This window comes from Neovison vison, chromosome X (genome assembly GCF_020171115.1).
Source record: "Neovison vison isolate M4711 chromosome X, ASM_NN_V1, whole genome shotgun sequence".
NCBI classification, from domain to species: Eukaryota; Metazoa; Chordata; class Mammalia; order Carnivora; family Mustelidae; genus Neogale; species Neogale vison.
Window position 1 is genome coordinate 116,187,139 of NC_058105.1, and position 22,406 is coordinate 116,209,544.

General features: G+C 43.3%; 1 protein-coding gene across 11 annotated transcripts in view; it reads left to right on the forward strand.

Annotated features, from left to right (window-relative positions):
* Positions 1-22,406, forward strand: part of SH3KBP1 (SH3 domain containing kinase binding protein 1) — a 340,719-nt gene that overhangs the window by 137,941 nt on the left and 180,372 nt on the right. For all 11 annotated transcript variants that reach the window (XM_044234434.1, XM_044234427.1, XM_044234423.1 and 8 more), the window contains one exon: positions 6,457-6,580. In XM_044234434.1, coding sequence (XP_044090369.1) covers positions 6,457-6,580 — 124 coding nt within the window. The remainder of the gene's footprint in view (positions 1-6,456; positions 6,581-22,406) is intronic.

Below are 22,406 nucleotides of genomic sequence, written 5' to 3' on the forward strand. Positions count from 1 at the left end.
TTTGTTTTGTTTTTGAATCTTTTTTTTTCAATTTATTTATTTTCAGAAAAACAGTATTCATTATTTTTTCACCACACCCAGTGCTCCCTGCAATCTGTGCCCTCTATAATACCCACCACCTGGTACCCCAACCTCCCACCCCCCGCCCCTTCAAAACCCTCAGATTGTTTTTCAGAGTCCATAGTCTCTCGTGGTTCACCTCCTCTTCCAATTTACCCCAACTCCCTTCTCCTCTCTAACACCCCTTGTCCTGTTTGGTTTTGTTTGACTCACACCATCATTCTCCCCGTTTACTGTGAGGCCTGCTTCTTAACTTGTATCCAGGTTGGTGGTAGGATGAGAGGAGGGAAGGACCCCCAGACTGGACCTTCACTGGTGTTTTACTGGGGAGTATTTCGGTTAATTGAAAGAAGTTAAGGTTCAACCAAGCCATCCATCCCCCCCCAGCCCAGCACCTGTCTAGTATGTGATGAATGGGGAGACTGAGTAGAAAAGAGGGAAAGCCGGCTTAGCTCAGCAGCCAGCCACATTCAGGCAACTCCACTTAACACAAAGCCGACCATGCTCATCTAGTTCCTAGTTGTGCACAAATTATGCCTTTGCTCAGTGAGGCTGTTGTTTGCAGCCTGCTAAATGTGTCATGACAGATTTTTGCTAGAGTGGCATCATTGGGGCTTTTTGGCCTCCAGATGTGGGTGAGCCATCTTGGGCTCTGATCAACATAGTGCTCTGGGAAACAGGAATGGTACAAATTCTCCTCTTCCTTCAGTCACGTTGCCCTTGTGACATAGCTTGAGTGTTACCACAGCATTGGTATCTTACTGATGGCCTCAGTTTTACTGTAATGATGAGTTTCCACTGTTGAAGCATCAGATTTAGGATAAGGAAAAGCTGGGTTTCCTTTACCTCTTAAAGAGATTTGTCAATACCCTGATGATTTTGTAGGGTTTTAAAGCAAGCCCAGTCATTGCTAATTTATATATGTGGGGATGTATGAATTTCTGTAAGTCCCCATGGCCTGTGGGCCGGGGTGTGGCCTCTACCACGGGGATAGTAGGATCCTGGTTCTCCACAATGGTTTAAAATATAAGCCTAGTGTTATAAAATGGAGATTGAGGGTTGGGGGCTTGGAACACTCAGACCCAGGAAATCCAGAGTCCCATGACCTGGATCAGAACCTCGGAGAGCTCCAGGTAACCAGATGCTGGCAGCTGTAGGCAGGCAGGAGTTACTCCAGTGCCAAGCCCACCCTCCTCTGCAGCAAAGAGCTTTTTATGTGTGCCTGAGAAAGGACTTAAAGGATTGGGGCCTCAGTACTGGTAGATTTATGGATAAAGTAGTACCTTATATTCTTCAGCTGTGGAGGGAAGGGAAGTGTTCCACTGGAGCCCCAGGTGGGGTGATTTGGAGTCTCCCCTTTATAGCCATGGCACTAACTCTTCCTTGGAGGCAAGGTGTAGCAGGACAGCCCTGTCCAGAGGGTGCAGAGGTGGGTCCCATGACCCACTATGCCCCTGAGCAGCGTTGTGGCTTTTGGCTGCTCTTGCATCCTCTCTGGGTCTCATGGTTCTTAAATGCAAAAATCTATCAGTCTGGGGGCACCTGTGTGGCTCAGTGGGTTAAGCCTCTGCCTTCGGCTCAGGTCATGATCTCAGGGTCCTGGGATTGGGCCCCGAGTCGGGCTCTCTGCTCAGAAAGGGAGTCTGCTTCCCCCTCCCCCTCTGCCTGCCTCTCTGCCTACTTGTGATCTCTCTCTCTCTCTCTCTGTCAAATAAATAAATATTTTTAAAAAATCTATCAGTCTGGCAGAATCAGGGTTTTATAACTTTTTTTCCCCAATAACATAATGACAATGTTACTGTGAGGAGCAAGTGAAGAAATATCTGCTGAAACACTTTCATTTCTCTAAGCCTTTACCCTTGTAAGGTTGTGTCATTGCCAGCATTATTGCCTATTTTTAGAGCCTACCAATAGGAGTCCAGGACATCAGATGTCTATGAAAGTCAAGGTGTTGGTAGAGAGGTGCAACCCCTTGTTACGTAGGCCTGGTAATGAGCACCGTGGGGCCAGCGCGCGGCTAACAGTTTGAGCCAGAATCCAGCACGCAGGGATTTGGGGCTTGCTGGGCAATTTAAAAAGTTTTTAAATGAAAGGGTTTGTCCTGTGGTCTTTTGGAAGTAACTGGGGGATTTCCACAGAGGAGTGACAAGAGCATACATTTGTTTTTGGAGAGCGTCTCTGGCGGCAGTGTATAGACACGGAGACGTCATGGCCACTCTGGCAGGACTCAGGAAGAGTGGTTGAGAGATGTGTTCTGAAACGAGATGGGTTGGGTTCCGATTCTGACTCCTGTTTGTTTGGCAGGCTTTCTCAGCACTCCATGTCCTGCTGTGTGCGTCACTGGGGAATAGGGTTGTCATGCAGACTATAAATTGCCATCCAGGTGAAGCTCTGAGAGCAGCCTGGGCACATGGCAAGTGTTCCCCTGTTAGCTGGTGTTCATGTGTTTGTTTTCCTCTGGTTAATTACATATAACAGAAAAGTTGCCATCTTAACCATTCAAAATGTACAGTTCAGTGGCATTAGCTACATGAACAATGTTGTGCAACCATTGTCCTTATCTCTATCCACTTTTTAGTCACTCCAAATGGAAACTTTGTAACCATTAAATATTGACTCCCATTCCCCCTTCCACTTCCTGGTAACCTGCAGTCTTTCCATCTCTATGAATTTGCCTCATCTAGCTGCAATATGTAAGTGGAATCATACAATATTTGTCCTTTTATGTCTGGTGTATTTCACTTAGTATAATGGTTTCTAGGCTCATTCCTGTTGTAGAATGTCTCGAAACTCGACTCCTTTTTGAGGCTTAATAATATTCTATTGTGTGGATATACCACATCTTGTTTATCCATTCATCTGTTGCGGGACACTTACGTTGTTTCCACCTTTTGGCTACTGCCGTAAATGTTGAGTCCCTGATTTCAGTATTTTCAGGTATGTAACTTACAAGTGGAATTGCTTGGTCACACGGTTCTGTGTTTAACTTTGAGGAACTCCCATACTGTTTTCCATAGTGGCCGCATCATTTTCCATTCCCACCAGCAATGCACAATGGTTCCAGTTCCTCCACATTTTCATCAACACTATTTTCCTTTTTTAAAAAATTACTAGGCATTTTAGTGGGTATGAAGGAGCATCTCATTATCGTTTTGATTTGCATTTCCCTAATGGTTAATGAGGTTGGATATCTTGTTGTGTAATTACTGGCTGTATGTCTATCTTTCTGGAGAAACATCTCTTTGAGTTCATTGCCCAGTATTCATAGTTTTAGGGTAGCATAGGAGGAACAGAGAGAAACTGAGAGGTTGAAGAAGTAGATAGAGCCCAACTGGGTGACTGGTTAGGTATGGGGGTTAACACTGAGTTTTCCAGCCTGTGTAAATGGGTGGATGATGGGCTCTCAAGCAAGATAGCTCCCCTCCCTTCCAGAAAAGAAGCAGGTCAGAGAGAAGATGTTGAGTCTGGGGAAACACTGAGCCTGTGTACCTGGGTGTTGTACAGGTGAAGGATCTACATGGGGCACTGCTGTATCTGTGTGTCTTGTTTCTCTGGAAAAATATGGGGCATATTTTAAGTTTTATCTCCTCCCTGCTTCCATCTAAGAAGGAATTTAAGAAATGTGGTCACTGTTAGGCTTCTGTGTGTGGCAAATATAAACAGTCATTGAGAGGACAGTAGAATCTGGTCTTTATGAACCAGCCTCTCTCTGGTGCTGCTGTCTTAGCCCTTAAGCACTTGCTTGATCAGGTTGGTCCTTCCAACCTCACAGGGTGCTTCTCTGAAGCCTTGGGTTTGAGTATTCTTTGTTTTTAAGATTTTATTTATTTATTTGACAGATCACAAGTAAGCAGAGAAGCAGGCAGAGAGAGAGAGGAATGGAAGCAGGCTCCCTGCTGAGCAGAGAGCCGGATGTGAGGCTTGATCCCAGGACCCTTGGGACCATGACCCGAGCCAAAGGTAGAGGCTTAACCCACTGAGCCACCCAGGCACCCCAGGTTTGAGTATTCTTAACAATCACAAATTCTAGGGGTGCCTGGCTGCCTGACGCTGGAGCATGTGACTCTTGATCTTGGGGTCTCAACTTTGAGCCTCACGCTGGGTACAGAGATTACTTAAAGACAGACAGGCAGACAAACAAACAAAAACCAGTCACAGCTTCTAAAGTTCTCGCCAGTGATCATGCCAGTCTCTCAGACTTTTGTCCCTCCCTGACCGTTCCCCAACTGCATGCCTTTAGCAGTAAGTGCTAAGCAGATGCTTGGCATGTCGCCCACAACCCACTGAATTTCTCTGAATTAGTCCTTGGTGACCTGGGATGTTGTATCACCATGTTATGTTGTGTCCAGCTGGGAGGTCTGTGTGAGCACAGTCATATCCACATTGCAGCGGAAAGGAAGGTTTGAGCAACTGTTCTCCCCCCAAAGAAGCAACCTCTGGGGAATGAGCCCCCATGGTGGCTTGTTTTCTTTACTTCTCAAGCCATAGCATCCTGGCAGCCATCACTAAGAAAGCATCCCATCATGTGGCTCAGGCGGCCAATGTTTGCAGATTATCCCCTGATGCCATCTGCCTGTGAGGCTACAGAAACCCCCGGCAACTGCTGTTCTAGCAGGTGCCACGGCTGCCGAGGTGGGAGTCCGTGTACATACACACGCGTGCACACAGCTTTGTGCTGGGTTGGCCTGGGACGCCAGCTGAAACTCTCAACCCAGCAAAGTGCCAGCCACAGTTGCTGATTTCCGGTGGGGCCCTGGTGAGGGAGGGAGGGTGAGGCTGTTGTGAACTGAGCCAGCAGTTGGGGAATTGGGTACGGTAACTAACACCCGGGTGTGTAGGAAGCTGCTGGCCAGTAGCTATGTTTTGACAACCCTTTTTGTTCCTTTCTTTCTGCCTCTGCACTCTGCCCAGACTGAATCTCAGCCCCCTACCTAATTTGCTCTCTTCATGTTTATTCCATAGAAAGAGCCCATCTCCATTTCTTGCCCCATGTTCTTCCTAAAGAACACATCGCCCTTCCTGCCACTCAGCCATGCTCTGAGTCTAGCCACTTAGCTTTCGCTTTTTCCTGTGTTGGTGTAATTAATCATGGATTCAGACAGGCCTGGTAACCCTCTGCTCCAGACCTGCAGTTTGTGAGTTACTATCATTTTGGGCTATTGATGCTTTCAAAAATAATTATGTCAATTATTAGAGTAATTTGAAGTAATTGTTTCAGCCATCAGTTCTTTAAATTCTGTATCTTTTTTAAAAAAGATTTTATTTATTTGAGAGAGAGATCACAAGCAAGGGTAGGGGCAGAGGGAGAGGGAAAAGCAGGGTCCCCACTCAGCAGGGAGCCCTATGCAATGCAGGGGCTCCATCCCAGGACCCTGAGATCATGACCTGAGCTGAAAGCAGATGCTTAACCGACTGAGCCACCCAAGCACCCCTAAATTCTGTATCTTAATGGCTTTTTAAAAAGATTTTATTTTATTTTTTTATTGGCAATATATATAGAGAGAGCTAGCATGCACACAAGCAGCAGGGAGGGACAGGGCAGAGGGAGAATCAGACTGCCCACTGAGCAGGGAGACAGAGGCAGGACTCGATCCTAGGACCCTGAGATCATGACCTGAGCTGAAGGCAGACATTTAACCAACCGAGCCACCCAGGCACCCCCTTTAATGGATCTTTGATAAGAGACCAGTTAGAGCAAACTTTCTGCATAAAGAGCCAGGTATTTTATGCTTTGATCTCTGTTCCAAATACTCAGTTCAGTCATCATAACAGCCTTGGAAAATTCTTCAATGGATAAAGGTGGTCATGTTGTAATGAAATTTAATTTATAAAAACATGTGGTGGGCTGTAGTCTGCTGACCTCTGGCCTAGAATGATGATCTTTATTTCTGTTTGTCCTTCTTACATTTTTCTTTGTCAAGAGTTAAAGAGACCCAGAGGAACTTGATGAGTATAAATGAACTTGGGTTTAGCATAATTGTGAGACAATGGCGATTTGAGAATATATTTCTCTAACCCCCTGTTGGGAAGGATAGAAACCAGAAGGCTCTTAGGGTGCAACTCTACCTGGCCAAAGCTTGTCCTTGTTCACAAAGTAGGACAGGCTGTCACTTGGAGCTGTGCGGTATTCCCTTTCTGGTCACTATGACTTTCTGGTCAGAGTCACATGAGGTCATGTCACCATAGTGGACATCATTTTACTTTACGGGAGCAGGTGCTTCAGTAATAAATGTAAGGAAAACAAGCCACAACAACATCGGAAATGGTATTCTTCAAACACCATGTTATACCGAGTTGAAGTCATTAGAGTTCATTTCCAGAAAGCTGAAGCTTAACATATTGAAGAGCCATTTTAAAATTTCAAACAACAGTCTTGTTTGCCTTTTATCCTCACAGGAAATAAAGAAAGAAATGAAGAAAGACCCTCTCTCCAGCAAAGCTCCAGAAAAACCCATGCACGAAGTGTCCAGCGGAAACGCTCTGCTATCTTCTGAAACAATTCTAAGAACCAATAAGAGAGGTATGGAAAAGAAGAACAAACCCCTCCCCACACACAAACCCAAACTTGAAACTTCCGGGTGAACTGTGTCAAACTCTGAATTGCTGAAAAATTGAATGAGAGTTGCCTTTTGTTTTTTCGTATAATTTGCCCCCCCCCACACACAGCGAGTAACAATGTAATGACTATAGTAAAGGGAATGAATACAATTTTTTTCACAAGAAAGTAGACTAGATTTGCAAATGATGATTTTCCTAGGACATTAGCTTTCACTTTCATATCTATTTTTGTGGATGAAAGGTGACTTTAGAGAACGCCATGGCGCATGCTGAGCTGTGCGTGTCTGGCCATGCTCTGTTTTTAATTTAAGGGCAGGCTCTATCTGGGTCTTTCTGTCTGCCTGCTGGCCTCCCAAACACAGACCGTGTCTCTCTAGGTTTAGGAGGCAGATGTGCACAGATAGAGCTCAGACATCGCTCTCACTAAGGGAGCGTTAACCATCTTGTCTGCCTGGTTTGAGACCTCAAGGCAGATTCTCAGGTATTAGCTCGCTGGGGTTTTGTTTTCTCCCACACCTGGCCTTCATGTCACCGCTGTTTGAGATGACAAGAGAGGGCTCAACTCACTTCTGCTGTGGTCCCTCGAGATTTACTCAGCTTTTCCTGCCCCTATGCTCACACAGAGCAGGCCCAGGGGCAGGGTAGCGTTGGGTGGCAGGCTTTTCATGGGCTGATTACTTCCTTAAAGAGAAATATAGAGCTGTTCAAAAGCAGGAGCAGGAAATGTATTAGCAAAGAGTTCCATTAAAAAGAAAAAAGATGGCAAGTTTACATAACCACAGGGAAGAACAGCTAATCTTTCATAAAATTTAGACAGCATAAGAATTTGTCCAATAAACTGTCCATTGATCATAGTGCTTGAGACATTAGCTTTGTGTCTCTCTTCCTTCCTGCCTCTTCCTCTTCCCCCTCCAGCTGCCCTGGGTTACATTTCCTTTTTTAATTATTCAGATGAAGTATTGGCTGGCGGCCCACGCTGGTTAGCAGCTATAGGATTTTCTTTCTTTTCTTGTTTTCTTTTTTTTTTTTAAAGCCCATCCTACCAATGCAGGGGGTTTCCCACGAAAAAAAAAAAAAAGAATGAAGCATACTTTGCTGTCAGACTATAGTTGTCCCCTAAAGTGCCTCCTGCATTCTTGCAAATAAGTTCCAGAACTCGTGAGGCCTGCCTTCCTGGGTTTCAGAGAGTTAGAAGTCAGTGTGTCTGTCTGTATTCCCAACCCTTGCTTGCTGCCCCGAGCCCCTCTTGTTCCTCCTCAGGCTTCTTGGGCCAGTGAGCCAAGGACAGGCACACACGTGGTGATGAGCCGCAAGGCTTCTCCTGCCAGCCCTGCTCTTGTAAAGTAAATAAGAGAATTAAGGTAATTAATTAACTTAACAAGATAAGGAATTAATTAAGTTAAGGAATTAAGGTAATTATCCAGATGAGTTGGGTAAAAATTACCTGAGAACTTTAAATCAAAGAAGGAATCAAACTTTTCAGATAATTGCCTCTTTACAACTAAAAATCTGGCCTCTGAGGTCCTCCCCAGAATTTGTCATGATCCAGAAAAAGGTACTAACGGGGGGGGGGGTCCTTCCTTTTAGGCCCCCAGCCTGATTATGACCAACCTTTGACTCTCGGGTATTTTATGTAATGAATCTGCCGGTAGATCCGAGACCTTAGCCCATGGAGGCGTTCTGTAAATAGGAAACACATAAAATACCATCTTCATTCTGTCCCAGGCTTCACACTGACCCCCAGGTCACCTGGGCCAAACATCAATTTCCAGTTGAAGGGAAGCATTGTGTACCCAGGGCCAGAGCTGTGTTTGGCCCTGCCCCCACCCGTCAATACTAACAGTATCCTACTACTCCTTATAATAAACAGCAGGGTGGATTGATTGGCCTTGTCAGGCCAGATAAATAGTTCATTGTGCTGAGCTCAAAAGCTACATTTTTTTCCCACCCCAAATCAATGAAAAACCACTTTTTTCCCTCTTAAAAGTAGGATCAGAGGCTAAATCTGTGGGATGTTTCTGGTTACTGTAAACACTTCCATGCAACTAATTTTTCAAGTTTTATGAGTTATTGTCAATGACCCAAGTCTTCTCCTTTCCTTTGTTTCCACCAAGCTTTGTCCTGAGAAATCTCTTGATGTTTTTGTCTGCTGCTGTTGTTATGGAGGGCAGTTGCTTTCAGAGTTTAGTAACAGGCTGCTTTGTTTCATTAACATGGTCTCCCTCTTTGGGTGTTTGAGTCCACCTTGTGATTCACCCTTGGACCCTGGGAGAATTTAATAGAATTAACACGGGTTCTTTTTCTTTTAATAAAAAAAGATCAAAATCTGTTATGAGTCTGAAATTGAACTACTCACCGGGTCCTGAACTTGAGATAGACTTAGCCGAAGAAGTTTGCCCACTTGTGGCCAGCAGCTTGGGGACATGCCCCACTTTGCAGTAATGGCAAGTGGGTTGTACTACCTCACCTCTCTGGGATGAGCTCACCCAAAAGTGTGGGATGACCTCGCCCTCCTCAGGCCCCAATACAAGGTCAAGAACCACCCTAGGTTTGAAGGAAGCTACTAGTAGCCCTGAGAAAAGGCCAGGACCATGGAAACCATTTGGGGACTGATTAGTTTCAGTTTTCAACTTTAACCTTTGCAAATTTCTACAGAGTTGATTTAGGGAGATACTGGAATGACTCCATGTGCTTTTCATTTGAGAAAAAGATGTGACTGAAATTGAGAAAGACAGGCAGAGTGAGAGAGAGAGAACAGCTCCCCAGTTCCTCCAGATGGCCTGGCTGCCATCAGCTGTACATTCCAGGCATTAGGGCTGTGAGGACATTTGTGTCTGCTCCCACCCCTGGCCATGTCTCTGGGCCTTATCCGAGTCACGGTGAAGGAGATTTCCATTTAAAACAAGCTTTTTCCAAGGGGCAAGAAGTCATTTTTCATTTACACTTGTAGCATGGATGTTGTATATCCTGAAGTTACCCCAGACTCCAGAATGCTGACAAATTGTAGCCAGACAATCTGAAAATTTTTCTTGGAGCCAAATGACATTCTCATGAACCAGACAGAAAAAGATTGTCTGTTTCCTTCTGAGAATGATTTATTCTTTTGTTTCTTCTCTCATTAAGCCCATATAGAAAAACTATGCACACTCCTAAATTGAAATATTGATGTATGGAGGAATTTTTTTTGAAAAAACATTCAAACCTTGAGTTTAAAAACAAAACTGAACAAAGTGGACATTTTCACAGTCAACAAGCAAATACATTCGATACATACTTGAAAAGGAGCAAGGAGGGTTTTGTCCATTTCTACTTGAATTAAAGGAAAGAAAAAATCATTTGCTTTCTTCCTCAGAAGGGTTTCCCAAGCAACTTGCATTATGTGAGAGGTCCAGTATCCAGCCTGTAATCAATACTGCACGGGCCTTTGTAAGGACCGGCTTCTATTTCCGGGCTTTAGTTCCTCAGGTTTTGCATCATTAGCAGACCTCATGGGGAAGCTGCCTCTCTCAGAACCCCCTGCCGCCCAGGATTTGGGCTATTGTTCCTTCCTCACTTTTACCTGCATCCTAATGAATGAACGTTCAGCAGCGCACGTCTACTGGCCCTGTGCTTGGTGCTGGGACAGATAGAAGCCTTATATGAACACCAGCCGGTCCTGCCTACAAGCCCTTGCAGTCTGTTGTATCCTGTGGGAAATGTTAAGAAAGCTGTATGCATTTCTTAAATCTTTTTTATGGCAAGTTGGGGATATGTCTCTTATTTATTTCTGTCATTCTGAATGTGAAGCCACTCCGCGGGTTTCTGGTTGGCTTTATGTGTCCTTGTTTCTATTTCCAGTTTATCATGAATTCAGTGTTTGGTAAGTCTCTATTGTATTTTGCACATTTATTATTCTTTGCTATTATTATTATTATTATTACTATTATTATTATTATGCTCTCCTAATATAAAATGTCTTTTATGATCATCTTTTTAAGTCGCTCTGCTACTTTGGCATCTGCCTTCTGAAAGATAAACTGCTTTTACCATCTTTATTTAAGGTTTGTTGTGCATCTGCATTTTACTGCCCTTTCCAGGGATTAATGCTGGAAGATCTGATGATCTCAAAGATGTTATCTCTAACAGGTCTAGCCCTGACGTTACAAGATGAGATTCAAGTTGAGCTGGGGGAGGGTTGCTCTCGGAGTTGCCATGTGGATATGACTTGGATTGTAGAACATGAATCTGTGGGCTCGTTTCGCGTGTGTTTAGTGAAACCTTCAGACACGTTTCATTCAAAAGTTGTCCTTGACAGAGGAACCGACAGCTGTTCTGCCTCTGGTGACACTCTGGTGCTTTAAAAGTTAATGTAGAAATTCTTCAGAATTCATTTTGTGTGTGGATGGGTGATGTATACATGCCCCCCACCCCAGCATGATATGGGCCTAGTGTTTGCCACATGGAAGGCCTCTCCATTTTGGTCTGCTGCCTGTAGCTGTCAGAAGAATTGTACCGAATGTTTCTCTTCCTTTTCCCCCAGCACCAGTCATTGCAGTCCCTGAACATATATGACGACTGGAGGGGAAATGTTTTTTCAAGCTCCCATTTCTTTAGCCTTTGCTTGGCTCCTCAGAGTAACATTCTCGAGGTACGTGTTGCCTTGTCTGTCAGGACGTGAGCGCGCATGCGTGCGAAGGTGCACGTGCTGCTGTGGAACTCTGGGTCGGCTCCAAGGAGGTGGCCTGGTTCCCTCGATAGGCTGTGGGATCTTTGTTTGAAATGAAACTGTAAACGAAGGATGGAAAAAGTGTGTCTTTAATAAAGAAAATGTCAACTGCTTTGGTTTTCCAGTGCTTGGTTGTTTAAGGTAGATGCGAGATCTGGGAATTGGTTTATAGAAACAAGACTTTTTTCCTTTCAAATTTCCTTTTGGAGGAACAAATGTGAATCACCCTGGTTACCTAGGGATCTGAAATTGTGGCATGTTGGGTCAGATTTTCCGCATCACCTGTTGATTTTACCTGAACTGCTGGCTTTTATGGCCAGATGGAAGAGTAGAAGTTAAGAGAAGGCATTACTGTTGTGTGGAAGCTCTTGGCTATCACCTGAGCTGGTGGTAATGGGGAGATGAAAATAAAGCTGGCCACCTGGCAACAAACCTGGATGGATATAATTTTATAGCAGTTCAATAATACATACATCTGTATAAATGTGTCTGTGTGTGCATTTATCATCTTCTTTCCCAGGGGGCCTTCATTCTTGAAAGTTTAAGAGTAAAGGGACCATAAAGAGATTTTGTTAAGTAATTGATCCCTGGCTGTATTACTGATGGGTTTTCTTGGGAGCCTGTGTTATGGGCTTGGTGGGACCGGTGGTTGATGTTAGAGTATGTTGCCCCTACTTACTCTCTATCAGAGTAGTACTGCCTCTTGGATCTAGGGGTAGTGATGAAATGGGTGGAAAATGCCCTTCCAAGTGGGTGTGGTCATTGTCCATTTTCCATATATTTTTATACGAAACTGATGAACTTGGCTTTAAAAAATTTTCTTGTATTATATTTATCTCCTTTCAATCTCTGTGTCCTGGTTCCAAGGTGTTAACACTAGAGGAGTTAGTGTCCTCTGGAATGTTCCTGCTGGGTTTCCACCCAAGTCCATACAGAGGACAGCCACAGAGGGGTTCTACGGTGGTGGCTCCACCTGGTGGCTGTCCTAGGAAACTCTTCCTCCTGCCCACCTTTTCTTTCTGCCTGCGGGAGAGGTCTTTGGTTCCTCTGACTTTTGGTGTTCTCAGCTCCTGCCATTCCATCTTAACCCACAGCTTCTCACATTACACATGTGTTCTCATTAGCTCCTTTCCTTTCTCTTCGAATTTTTGTTCATTGAACTCATAGAATCCATTTCCCCATCTTTGTCCCATCTGTTATATCCCCGCTGACCAGGATCATTGTCGATAAGCGTGGGGGGAACAAAAAAGGACTCCTGTAGGCATGACCCTAAGTGTAGATACTGATTTGAACACAATGAAGAAGCCCACTAAAATTCCTGTAGGTAAGCCAGAGTCTTACCAGGTAGCTTCAGGTAGGTATACCCTTACTTCTTGTTGAACCCAATTTTCTTGAAAGGAGTAATATTTTATGACTGATGTTGTTTTCAGTTGTCAGCAGGTGGTGAAATAAAGAGCCTACTGACTTTGCTAGCTTCATTATCATTTGTCGGTTCTCTACAGGAAGCCCCTTCTGGCCTGGGCATGAGCCACCCACCCCCACCCCACCGCGCTCCCCTCAGTATAGCACTGAGCATGAGTATTCTCAGTAAATAAAAATGTTTTTGCTTTAATTTCATTGTTTTGAGGGTTTTGTTAGTTGATGACATTGCAGATGTGTTTTAGCTACACTGTGGGTTAGTCTGAGAACTTAATCACCACTTATGACTTTGTTTCTATGAGAAAAAGCATTTGGAATTTCAAACACTGCATAGTGCATAACCCACTTGTAAATCTGACTTCTTTCTTTGGTTTTTTCATTGCTGGCCTGAAGCTTTAGGTAACTTTGAAAAGCAAAGAGTCCATGTAATCTGGATGACTGCAGTTTTCTCATGTTACAGAGTCATTTACAATTCACCTGGTACAGAATGCTAGAATTATGCAACCTCCCTCCAGCACACCAGGCTCCGAGGACAGTGCTGACCAACCACATAGCCCTGTTGTAGGCAGTGCTTATTTTTATCAGTTCTGGGTTGGACCTTGGGGGTCCCGGGTTTGTCTGTCGAAAGGCATGTTCTAAAATGGATGCCATTGTATATTCTCACTTCCTAGAGAGGAGGCCATGCAACATGTGTGACATGCTCAGATAGACACCAGGCCAGCATTTCCCAGTATGCATTGCACAGAGTTAGGGCCCTGCAAAATATCCCTCAAAAGAGGGACGGAGAGAAAGAGCGATAAGGAGACAAAAAGGGAGAGAAAAATTGGCTCTCTGGACGCATGAATTTTGGCTACGACAGCCTGCACTAACACCGTCTTCGACACCGACAATCACCGTAGCATGTCATAGGCTCTCAGATGTCCTCTGTTAGGGAAACCCACTTCTGTTTGATCCTTGGACCGCATTTTACTGAATACTGTTAGGATGCGCCCAACTTGAAAACTCAGGGCAGGGAGCTGCCTGAGCATCTCTGAGTTCATCTTCAGTTCGGGCCTTGCACAGAGAGTGTTAAAGTGAGTGCGTGGCAGTGGCAGTGTGGCAGTGGCAGTGGCCATGCGAGCACAGCAGCGCTGTGAGAGATGCTCAGCAAGCCTTTAAAGCCCACGGCCGTGAAAACACAAGTTGGGCGAGGTTGAGAAAACATTCCCTGAATCTAAAGCTTGAAAACCAGTCCTTTTGGGAGGTCTTCAAGTGCCAAGCTGAAAGGGATTTTTTTTTCTCTTGTTAATTTCTTGGGTCCTTGTGTTGAAGGGCGCCTAGGCTGGGCTTTGGCAGGAAAAGTGGGCCGAGGGGGCCGGCCCAGTGAACTCGCGGCCAGCTCTACCCGGGACTTGGGTCAGGACAGAACTGGGATTCTAGGGGTGGATTTTATGATGACACAACAGTAGCCCCATATAGTCAGGAGAGTCCCCCTCACCTTCTCTACCTGCTTCGATTGAATACTGGGAATCTTAGCTCTCCTTGATACCATTAAAGCCCTGATTGGGCATAAAGAAGAGGTTTGTTTGCTTTCTCCTCCTATTAGTCAAAGAGGCTGCCATCGTGAGTTCAGGTCATGAACCCACTTGTGGCGCTGTGAGGAAAACCCACACAGCCTGCCATTTAGGCTTCTGGAATCTAGGATTCCTGCGGTGGCTGAGGTCCCTCCCTGAAAGTGCCCCAGTCTTCGGCCTGGTGCAGGGACCAGCTTGTTGACATGTCAGGAAGGAGGACATGGAGCCTCTGCCCAGGACCCCTCTGATCAGAGGGACTGAACTTAGCTAAGGCCCACGTGGGATTCTCTTTCCCCAAGGGAGATTAATGCAGGTGGAAAGCTGATAGATTGAAGGTAATTGATTAGAGGTATTGTATTGGGATGGCAACTGTCTTCACTTGTCGAAAGCCATGGAAAAGGAGGCTTTTCTCCTTTAGTTTCTTCTAATTACACTTTTTGGTCCGTCATCACAGCCTGGGCCTCTGATGTTACCTACAGCTTCGATTTAGTCTTCGGATTCATGGCTTTTTTGTGCCTTTGAGGCCCTGGGACCATTGTGCTCTGAACAATGAGGACATTTCCTGGCATACCTTCCTAACCCATGGTCAGACAGACAGCGGGCCCAGCTGCAGTGCGAGATGGACCATCGGCACGGTCCCCAACCAGGAAGGGAAATAGAGAAAAGTCAGAAACTGCCGTGTGTGTTGCGGGGGGGGGGGGCATGCGCACGTGTGTGGGCATGCGCGCGTGTGTGTGAGGGTGCGCACATGTGCTCACTCAAGGAAACACATCTGAGGAGGAGTGAACTGCTGTTCCATTTGTAGTTTTCTGGAGACCTGAATAAGCTCAGTGGTAGAAGGGCCTTGTTGCAGAAAGAATCACTGTTGGTGGACTCCAGCCCTGACTTCTGCTTCACCCCCACAGTTTCTTTGGGCCTTTAGGCAAGTCTTATACTCTCTTTTCCCATCTATAAAGTAACCTACTCTTGTTAATTCCCTCAGGAAATTGTCAGAATAAAAACAAGGAAAGAGAATGAAGCTTGGGGCAGAGGATGGTGAGAGAGTGAACCAGGAGTCACTGAATACAGTAGTAGTTGTTATTAAAAGAGGTAAACTGCTGACAAGACCCCAGAATGTTGGGAAGAAATTAGATTTATGGACAATAATAATGAAGTGTTGTTTCCGTGAAGCTACCAGTGATCAGATGCACATGGAGGATAGACCATATGTTAGGCCATAAAAGAAGGCTCAGTAAATTTCAAAGGATTAAAACCATACAAAGTATGTTCTCCAGCCATACTGGAATTAAATTAGAAATCAACAACAGAAGTGTATTTGGGAAATTCACAAATATATGGAAGTTAAACAATATACTCCTAAATAACCAGTGGGTCAAAGAAGAATCCCCCCAGGGAAATTTTGAAATATTTAGAAATGAATGAAAATGGAAACACAATCTCCAGAAATCGCCTGCATATAGCTAAAGCATTGCTTAAAGCAAAACGACAGCTTTTTTATGTGCCTGTATTCAAAAAGAAAACAGATTTCAAATCAAACCCCAACTTTACTTCTTTCCCCAGCTCTCCTGAGATATAATTGATGCATAATGTTGTGTAGGTGTAGGTTTAAGGTGTAGAGTGTGATGATATGATAGATGTATATATTGTGGAATGATTTCCCCAATAAGGTTGGTTAACACATCTCTCAGCTCCCATAATTATCCTTTTTTTTAGTTGTTAATGGGAGAAGATACAAAATTTGTCTTTCTCTATCATTTTTACTTAGCGTAATGCCCTCGACGCTTCATTCATGTTGTCACAAATTGAAGGATTTCCTTATTTTTATGGTTAAATAATATTCCATTATGTGTGTTTGTGTGCACGCACTTGTGTGACATTTTTTTCATTCATTCATCACTTGCTTAGGTTGTTTCCATGTATTGGCTCTGGTGAATAATGCTGCAGTGAATACGGGGGTACAGATATCTCTTTGAGATCGTGATTTCGTTAACTTTGGATACCTGCCCGAAGTGGGATTGTCAGTACCCTAACTTTCTACCTTAAGAAACTAGAAAAAGATGGGCACCTGGCTGGCTCAGTTGGTGGAGCGTATGATTCTTGATCTCAGGGTAGCGAGTTCAATTCAAGCCCCATTCTGAGCATAGAAATTGCTTAATAAAAAGTATTTTAAAAAGAAACTAGAAAGCACTTATGGTTTGTCTCCCTCCCTATCCCATCTTGTTTCATGGATTCTTCTCCTACCCACTTAAGCCCCCATGTTGCATCACCACTTCCTCATATCAGGGAGATCAACCATGAGAGACTATGGACTCTGAAAAACAATCTGAGGGGTTTGAAGTGGCGGGGGTGTGGGAGGTTGGGGTACCAGGTGGTGGGTATTATAGAGGGCACGGCTTGCATGGAGCACTGGGTGTGGTGAAAAAATAATGAATACTGTTTTTCTGAAAATAAATAAATTGGAAAAAAAAAGAAACTAGAAAAAGAAGAGCAAGCCAAACTTGAAGCTGGCAGAGAAGGAAATAATAATGATTAGAGTGGAAATAAGTGAAAGAGAGAATAGGAAAATAGAGGAATTACTCAAATCAGAAATTGGTTCTTTGAAATAGTCAACAAATTGACAAACTTTAGCTAACACTGATTATGAAAAAAAGGAGAGCAGGATTAAGATCGTAATATGAGGAATTCAAAAGGGGTCCTCGCTGCCAATCCTTGAGAAATTAAAAAGCTTGTGAGGGAATACTATGAACAACTTATACACTCCTTGTGGGGATGTGAACTTGTGCCGCTGATTTGGAAAAGAGTCCAGCCATGCCTCATGCTGTTAAGTAGAGAGTTAGCACATGGCCCAGCATTCCATACCCAAGAGAAATGAAAACGTATGTCTGCATTCAAACCTGGACACTCATGTTCACAGCAGCATGATTCATAATGGCCCCCAAATGGAAACAACCCAAATGTCCATCCACTGAACAGATGAACAAAATGTGGTTTTTCCACACAGTGGAACATTATTCGGCAATAAGAGGGAGTGAAGGACCGATACGTGCCACCACATGCATGGGCCTCGAAAGCATGATGCTGAATTAAAGAATCCAGACACTAAAGAACATATGTTTGTTGTGTGATGCCATTTGTATGAAGTGTTCAGAATAGGCAAGTCCATAGAGATGGAAAGTAGCTTAGTGCTTGCCCAGAGCTGGGTGTTAGAATGGAAGGTAGACTGCTCGTGGGCAAGAGGTTTTTTTTTTGCGGGGACAGAATTGTTCCAGAATTACACTGTTGTGATGGTCACACAATTCGGTAACTCTAGAAAAACCATTTAATCACACACCTAGAATGGGTAAATTTTATGGCATGTAAATTATATCTCGATAAAGCTGGGTCTTTTTTTTTTTTAAAGATTACGACACAAAGTGCTGTTAATGCACTATCTGGCTGTGCCTGTCTGTCTGTCTGTCTCTTTCCCTTTTACATCCCCTGCCACTCCCTCTCCCAGCTGAAGGACAAGATGTGTCATTCTGTTTATTCAAGTCTTTAAAAATTATATGTTTCTCAGTGAAGCCTTATATTTTTTTTCATTCAATCAGTTGCCTAGGAGATAGTGAGTCTGAGGGATCAAAAAGACACTGTTTTGCTGGGATGACCTAAATATTAGAGAATCGATTTGAGAATGGTAGGAAACTGACTGTGGCAGTCTATTGTTCATTTCTTGAGAAGAAAGGAGAGAGTGCCTATAAATCAAAAGGCAAACCTCTTATATTCTTAATTCTGAGCTTCATTGAGAGAGCCTTTGCTAGAAAGGAAAGAATCCATTTAAGGTTCCAATTTTTCTTGCCATTGTAACTCTGTGCTAGCTATTTTTGCTCATAAATCTTTTCTGCAACTCTGATGATTTCTTTACAGAAGATTCTTAGATGTTGAATTACTGGGCGAAAGCATGTATATATTTTATGGCACTTTAAGTCATTATTATGAAATTGATTTCTTGAAGGGTTGTACCAATTTACATCACCACTAGATGTGGGAAGAGCACTTATTAGTGTTTCAAGCTTGAATTTCTTTGATTAATAGAGTTCTTGCACATTTTCTTTCCTCTGTCATTTGTTTGTATTCTTCACTCTCATATTGCGGTCTTTATGTTTTTCTTACTGATTAGTGTATTATTCCTTTGTCATTTCTGGCAAATAGTGCTTCCCACTTGGTTGGCTTTTGATTTTGTTTATAGCTGATTTTGAGGCACAGAAATAGTACTTTTTAAAAAAGATTTTATTTATTTATTTGTCAGAGAGAGAGAGAGAGCACGCAAGTAGGCAGAGAGGCAGGCAGAGGCAGAGAAAGAAGCAGGCTCCCTGCTGAGCAAGGAGCCCAGTGCGACACTCGATCCCAGGACCCTGGGATCATGACCTGAGCCGAAGGCAGTGGCCTAACTAACTGAGCCACCCAGGCATCCCAGAAATAGTACTTTTTAATGCAGATTCACATGTTGATTTTTTCCATGATTTCCCTGAATAATTTTTTTTTTCTTTATACTGGTCTCATTTTTAAACTTCTAATTTTTAATCTCTGTGGAATTTTGATGGATAGTATGCAGTTAGTGTGCAAGTTGATTTTTATTTTGAAACAGCCACCTTTTCAGGACGGTTTATTGAATAATCTAGCCCTTCCACCATTAATTGTGATATCTCATTTATCATATGTTATTGTATATATTAGGGCATTTTTTTCTGGACTTTTGCTTCTGTTCCATTAATTTGTCTCACCCTTCTTGTATCAATATAGTTAACTATAGTGCCTTCATAGTACATTTTAGTATGTGATATGACTTTTGCCCTTCTGTTATCACTTCTCATTTTCAAAAATATTTTAGCTATTCTCACTTGTTTATTTTAAAATTACATCATCAAGTTTTATTTTTAAAAAATTGTTTAAAGATTTATTTATTTATTTTAGAGTGGGGGGGGGGGCGGGAGAGGGAGAGACTTCTCAAGCCGACTGCCTGCTGGGTGCAGAGTCTGATGCCGGGCTCCATCCCAGGACCCTGATATCATGACCTGAACCGAAATCAAGAGTTGGCTGTTCAACCAACTGAGCCACCGAGCCACCCCGTTACCAAGTTTTTAAAAATCTCATTGGGATTGGGATTTGAATTACATTAAAACTGCACATCAGTTTAGAAAGAATTGACATCTCCCCAACTTCTTTTGTTTAATAGTTTTGTGTTGTGTCGTCTAAAATGTCTTTATGTACAATGCATAAATAAAACCCCTTTCTCAGTCTTGCTCCTCTTCCACACACATCATCGTAGACCAATTCTGGTAACTATATCACCAGATTAAAATGTACATCCCTTCTGAATGCTGAACAGCTAATTCTAGTGAGCCGGTGACACAGGGCGTTACCCGGTTTAGTCAAGCGGCAGTTAATGTTGTATTTGCGCAGTCTTGCTAACTCCTGATGTCATTCCTACATAGATTGAGGTTATTGTTGGTTTTTGCAAATAGAATCTTTACCCCCTTGTGTTTTTTCTTATCACTGATCCACAGAAGAATTTAACTTTTGAATATTTATGTTATAATAGCTCTTTGTGGAACACTCTCGTTAATTGAAAAATGTCCCCCTTTAATATTGAGGGAATTGATAGTATTTGTCAGTCCCTTGCTTTCAGAAGGTGGATGAGAGGAAATGACAAAACGCTGTATTTGAACAGATGACATTTTATTTTTATTTTTTTAAAAAACGTACTTCTTTATTTGAGAGAGAGAGAAAGAGTGAGTGAGTGAGGGGAGGGGTGGAAGGCAAGGGAGAGTCTCAGGCAGACTGAGTGCAGAGCCCGACGCTGGGGCTCAGTCTCGGGACCCTGAGACCAAGACCTGATCCGAAACCAAGAGTCAGACATTCAACTGACTGAGCCAGCCAGGCGCCCCACAAATGACATTTTATAAACAAAAAATCCTTAGCTTGGATAGAGCTTCGCAGTTTGTATATGTAGAGACGGACTGAAAGACTCATTCGCATCTTGGGCTAACCCGTGAATGATGTGGCGGGGGGAGAAGCATCATCATAGGTCCCTTTTAAATAGAAGGGAACCGAGGTGGGAAGAAGTGAAATGACTCACTGGCTGCAGCCATAAAGGCAGACGTGGAAAGTCTCTTGCTGCCTTCGCCTCAGAAAAACATAAGCCGTAGTATGAAATGATAGCATTCCAGAAAGCCTTAGTAAATAGCTGATCTGAAATGAGGATTTTTAGATACTTGTAGCTGCATTTTATTCTACAAGTACACTTATATTCTTGTGTGTGTGTGTGTGTGTGCATGTGTGTGTGAGTGAGTGTGTATCCATGTTTAGATTTAGATTTTTTTTTGCTAGATTATAAGCTCCTTGAAGGAAGAGACCATATTGCATTCACATTGGAGCCAACTTTAATTCTGAGATGTCAGTATATACTTGTACTCAAACACCCTAACCCTCTGAGAAGTGAGTTACTGGAAAAAAAGTACCAGAAGGAGAATAGCTTTGTATTAAGTTGTATATTTAAGGAAAAATTGTTGAAATTCTGTGATTCAGAGAAATTGTCTTGGTTCCTGAGTGCCGAGGGAGAGAGAAACTTATTAAGGTTCTGTTTTGGAAAGTGGATCAAGAGAACACCTACTAAATCTAGCTCTCAGCCTGTTTATGGGCCATTAGTAGAGAGTGCAAAAGCCAAATAGGTTTCCACTGGAGGAGATTTGAAGCATTTTGAAAGGAGAATTTTTATGAGGGTAACTGTTCGAGAGAAGACTGAAATTTTTCCAATTTCCTAGTATAACATGAGCTGGAAGTAGGGGAATATTTCCAGGGTAAGAGCAGCTTTCATTTTTGGCATCATTTTTTAAAAAGATTTTATTTATTTATTTGATAGAGAGAGAGAACACAAGTAGACAGAGAGGCAGGTAGAGAGAGAGGGAAGCAGGCTCCCCACCGAGCAGAGAGCCCAATGCGGGGCTCGATCCCAGGAGCCTGGGATCATGACCTGAGCCGAAGGCAGAGGCTTAACCCACTGAGCCACCCAGGTGCCCCTATTTTTGGCATCATTTTAATCTGTATTTGTTTTTTCACCCTTCCCCAAGGTTTTCTAGATAGACATGGAAAGTTCAGCTTGTTTTACGTATAGCAGTGTGTCTGCTCTTCCCTTGTTGGAGTGCGCAGGCCAGATTTAGCTTTCCCTTCCTTTCTGGGCTTTCTCGTCTCTGGTACTTGATTGCTCATCATCGCTATCGTCGGAGCTGGGGAGAGAACACGAAGATATTAATCAAAAGAGATGGTTGGATTATGTGATTATATGTTAATTTTGCTCATCAGGAACCCATTATTATGAATTATCAGTGATTAGTACTGTGTTTCAGATTTCCCTTTAAGTAAGACTTGTCTTGTGTAACCATCTCCAGGTGGGTTCCTGGAGATGCAGCCGGTCTGGAGCAGGGACCCCTCCCCCGCCCGCTCCTGTAACCGCTCTCTCTTGCTTCTTTCCCTTCTCCCCACCGCCGGCTTGGGTGGATTCTCTGGTATTGTCATTCCTTCCGAAGGAAAATCAGATTTCCAGAATGTTTTGCTATTGAGTTTTTCCTCTTACTCTTTTTGACCCTTTTCTAGGCCATGTTATTTTCACAGATAAAGCAAACAAATGAGCACAAGCACACAGTTAACGGTTATCTTTAAAAAAAAAGAAACACATTGTTGGGGGGAAAAATGACATCAGTTTTATGTTTGACTTTTTGAAAGCTTTAAAGTAACTCTTTGACAGTATCACTGGGAGTAGTAACTTGTTTCTTTTGAAGAAGTTAGCTTCCTTTGAAATTTACTTTTGACGAAATCACTGAGATATAAGATAATACATATCTATACAAAGAGAAAAAGTAACCAAGTTACTGATGTGTCTGACAACACTGCGGACAGGGATAGGCAAACCAAAGCAAGGCAGGAATGGAAATTCTGTATCTGTTTTGTGCATAGATATATGCTTTAAAAAATACTTCACCCTTTCCTCTTCAGCTGTGGCTCTATGGCTCTGACCTTTGTTTCATGGAATTTGAATGCAGTTCATAGTCATGTTTAAGAGCCTCTTTCCCTCTTTC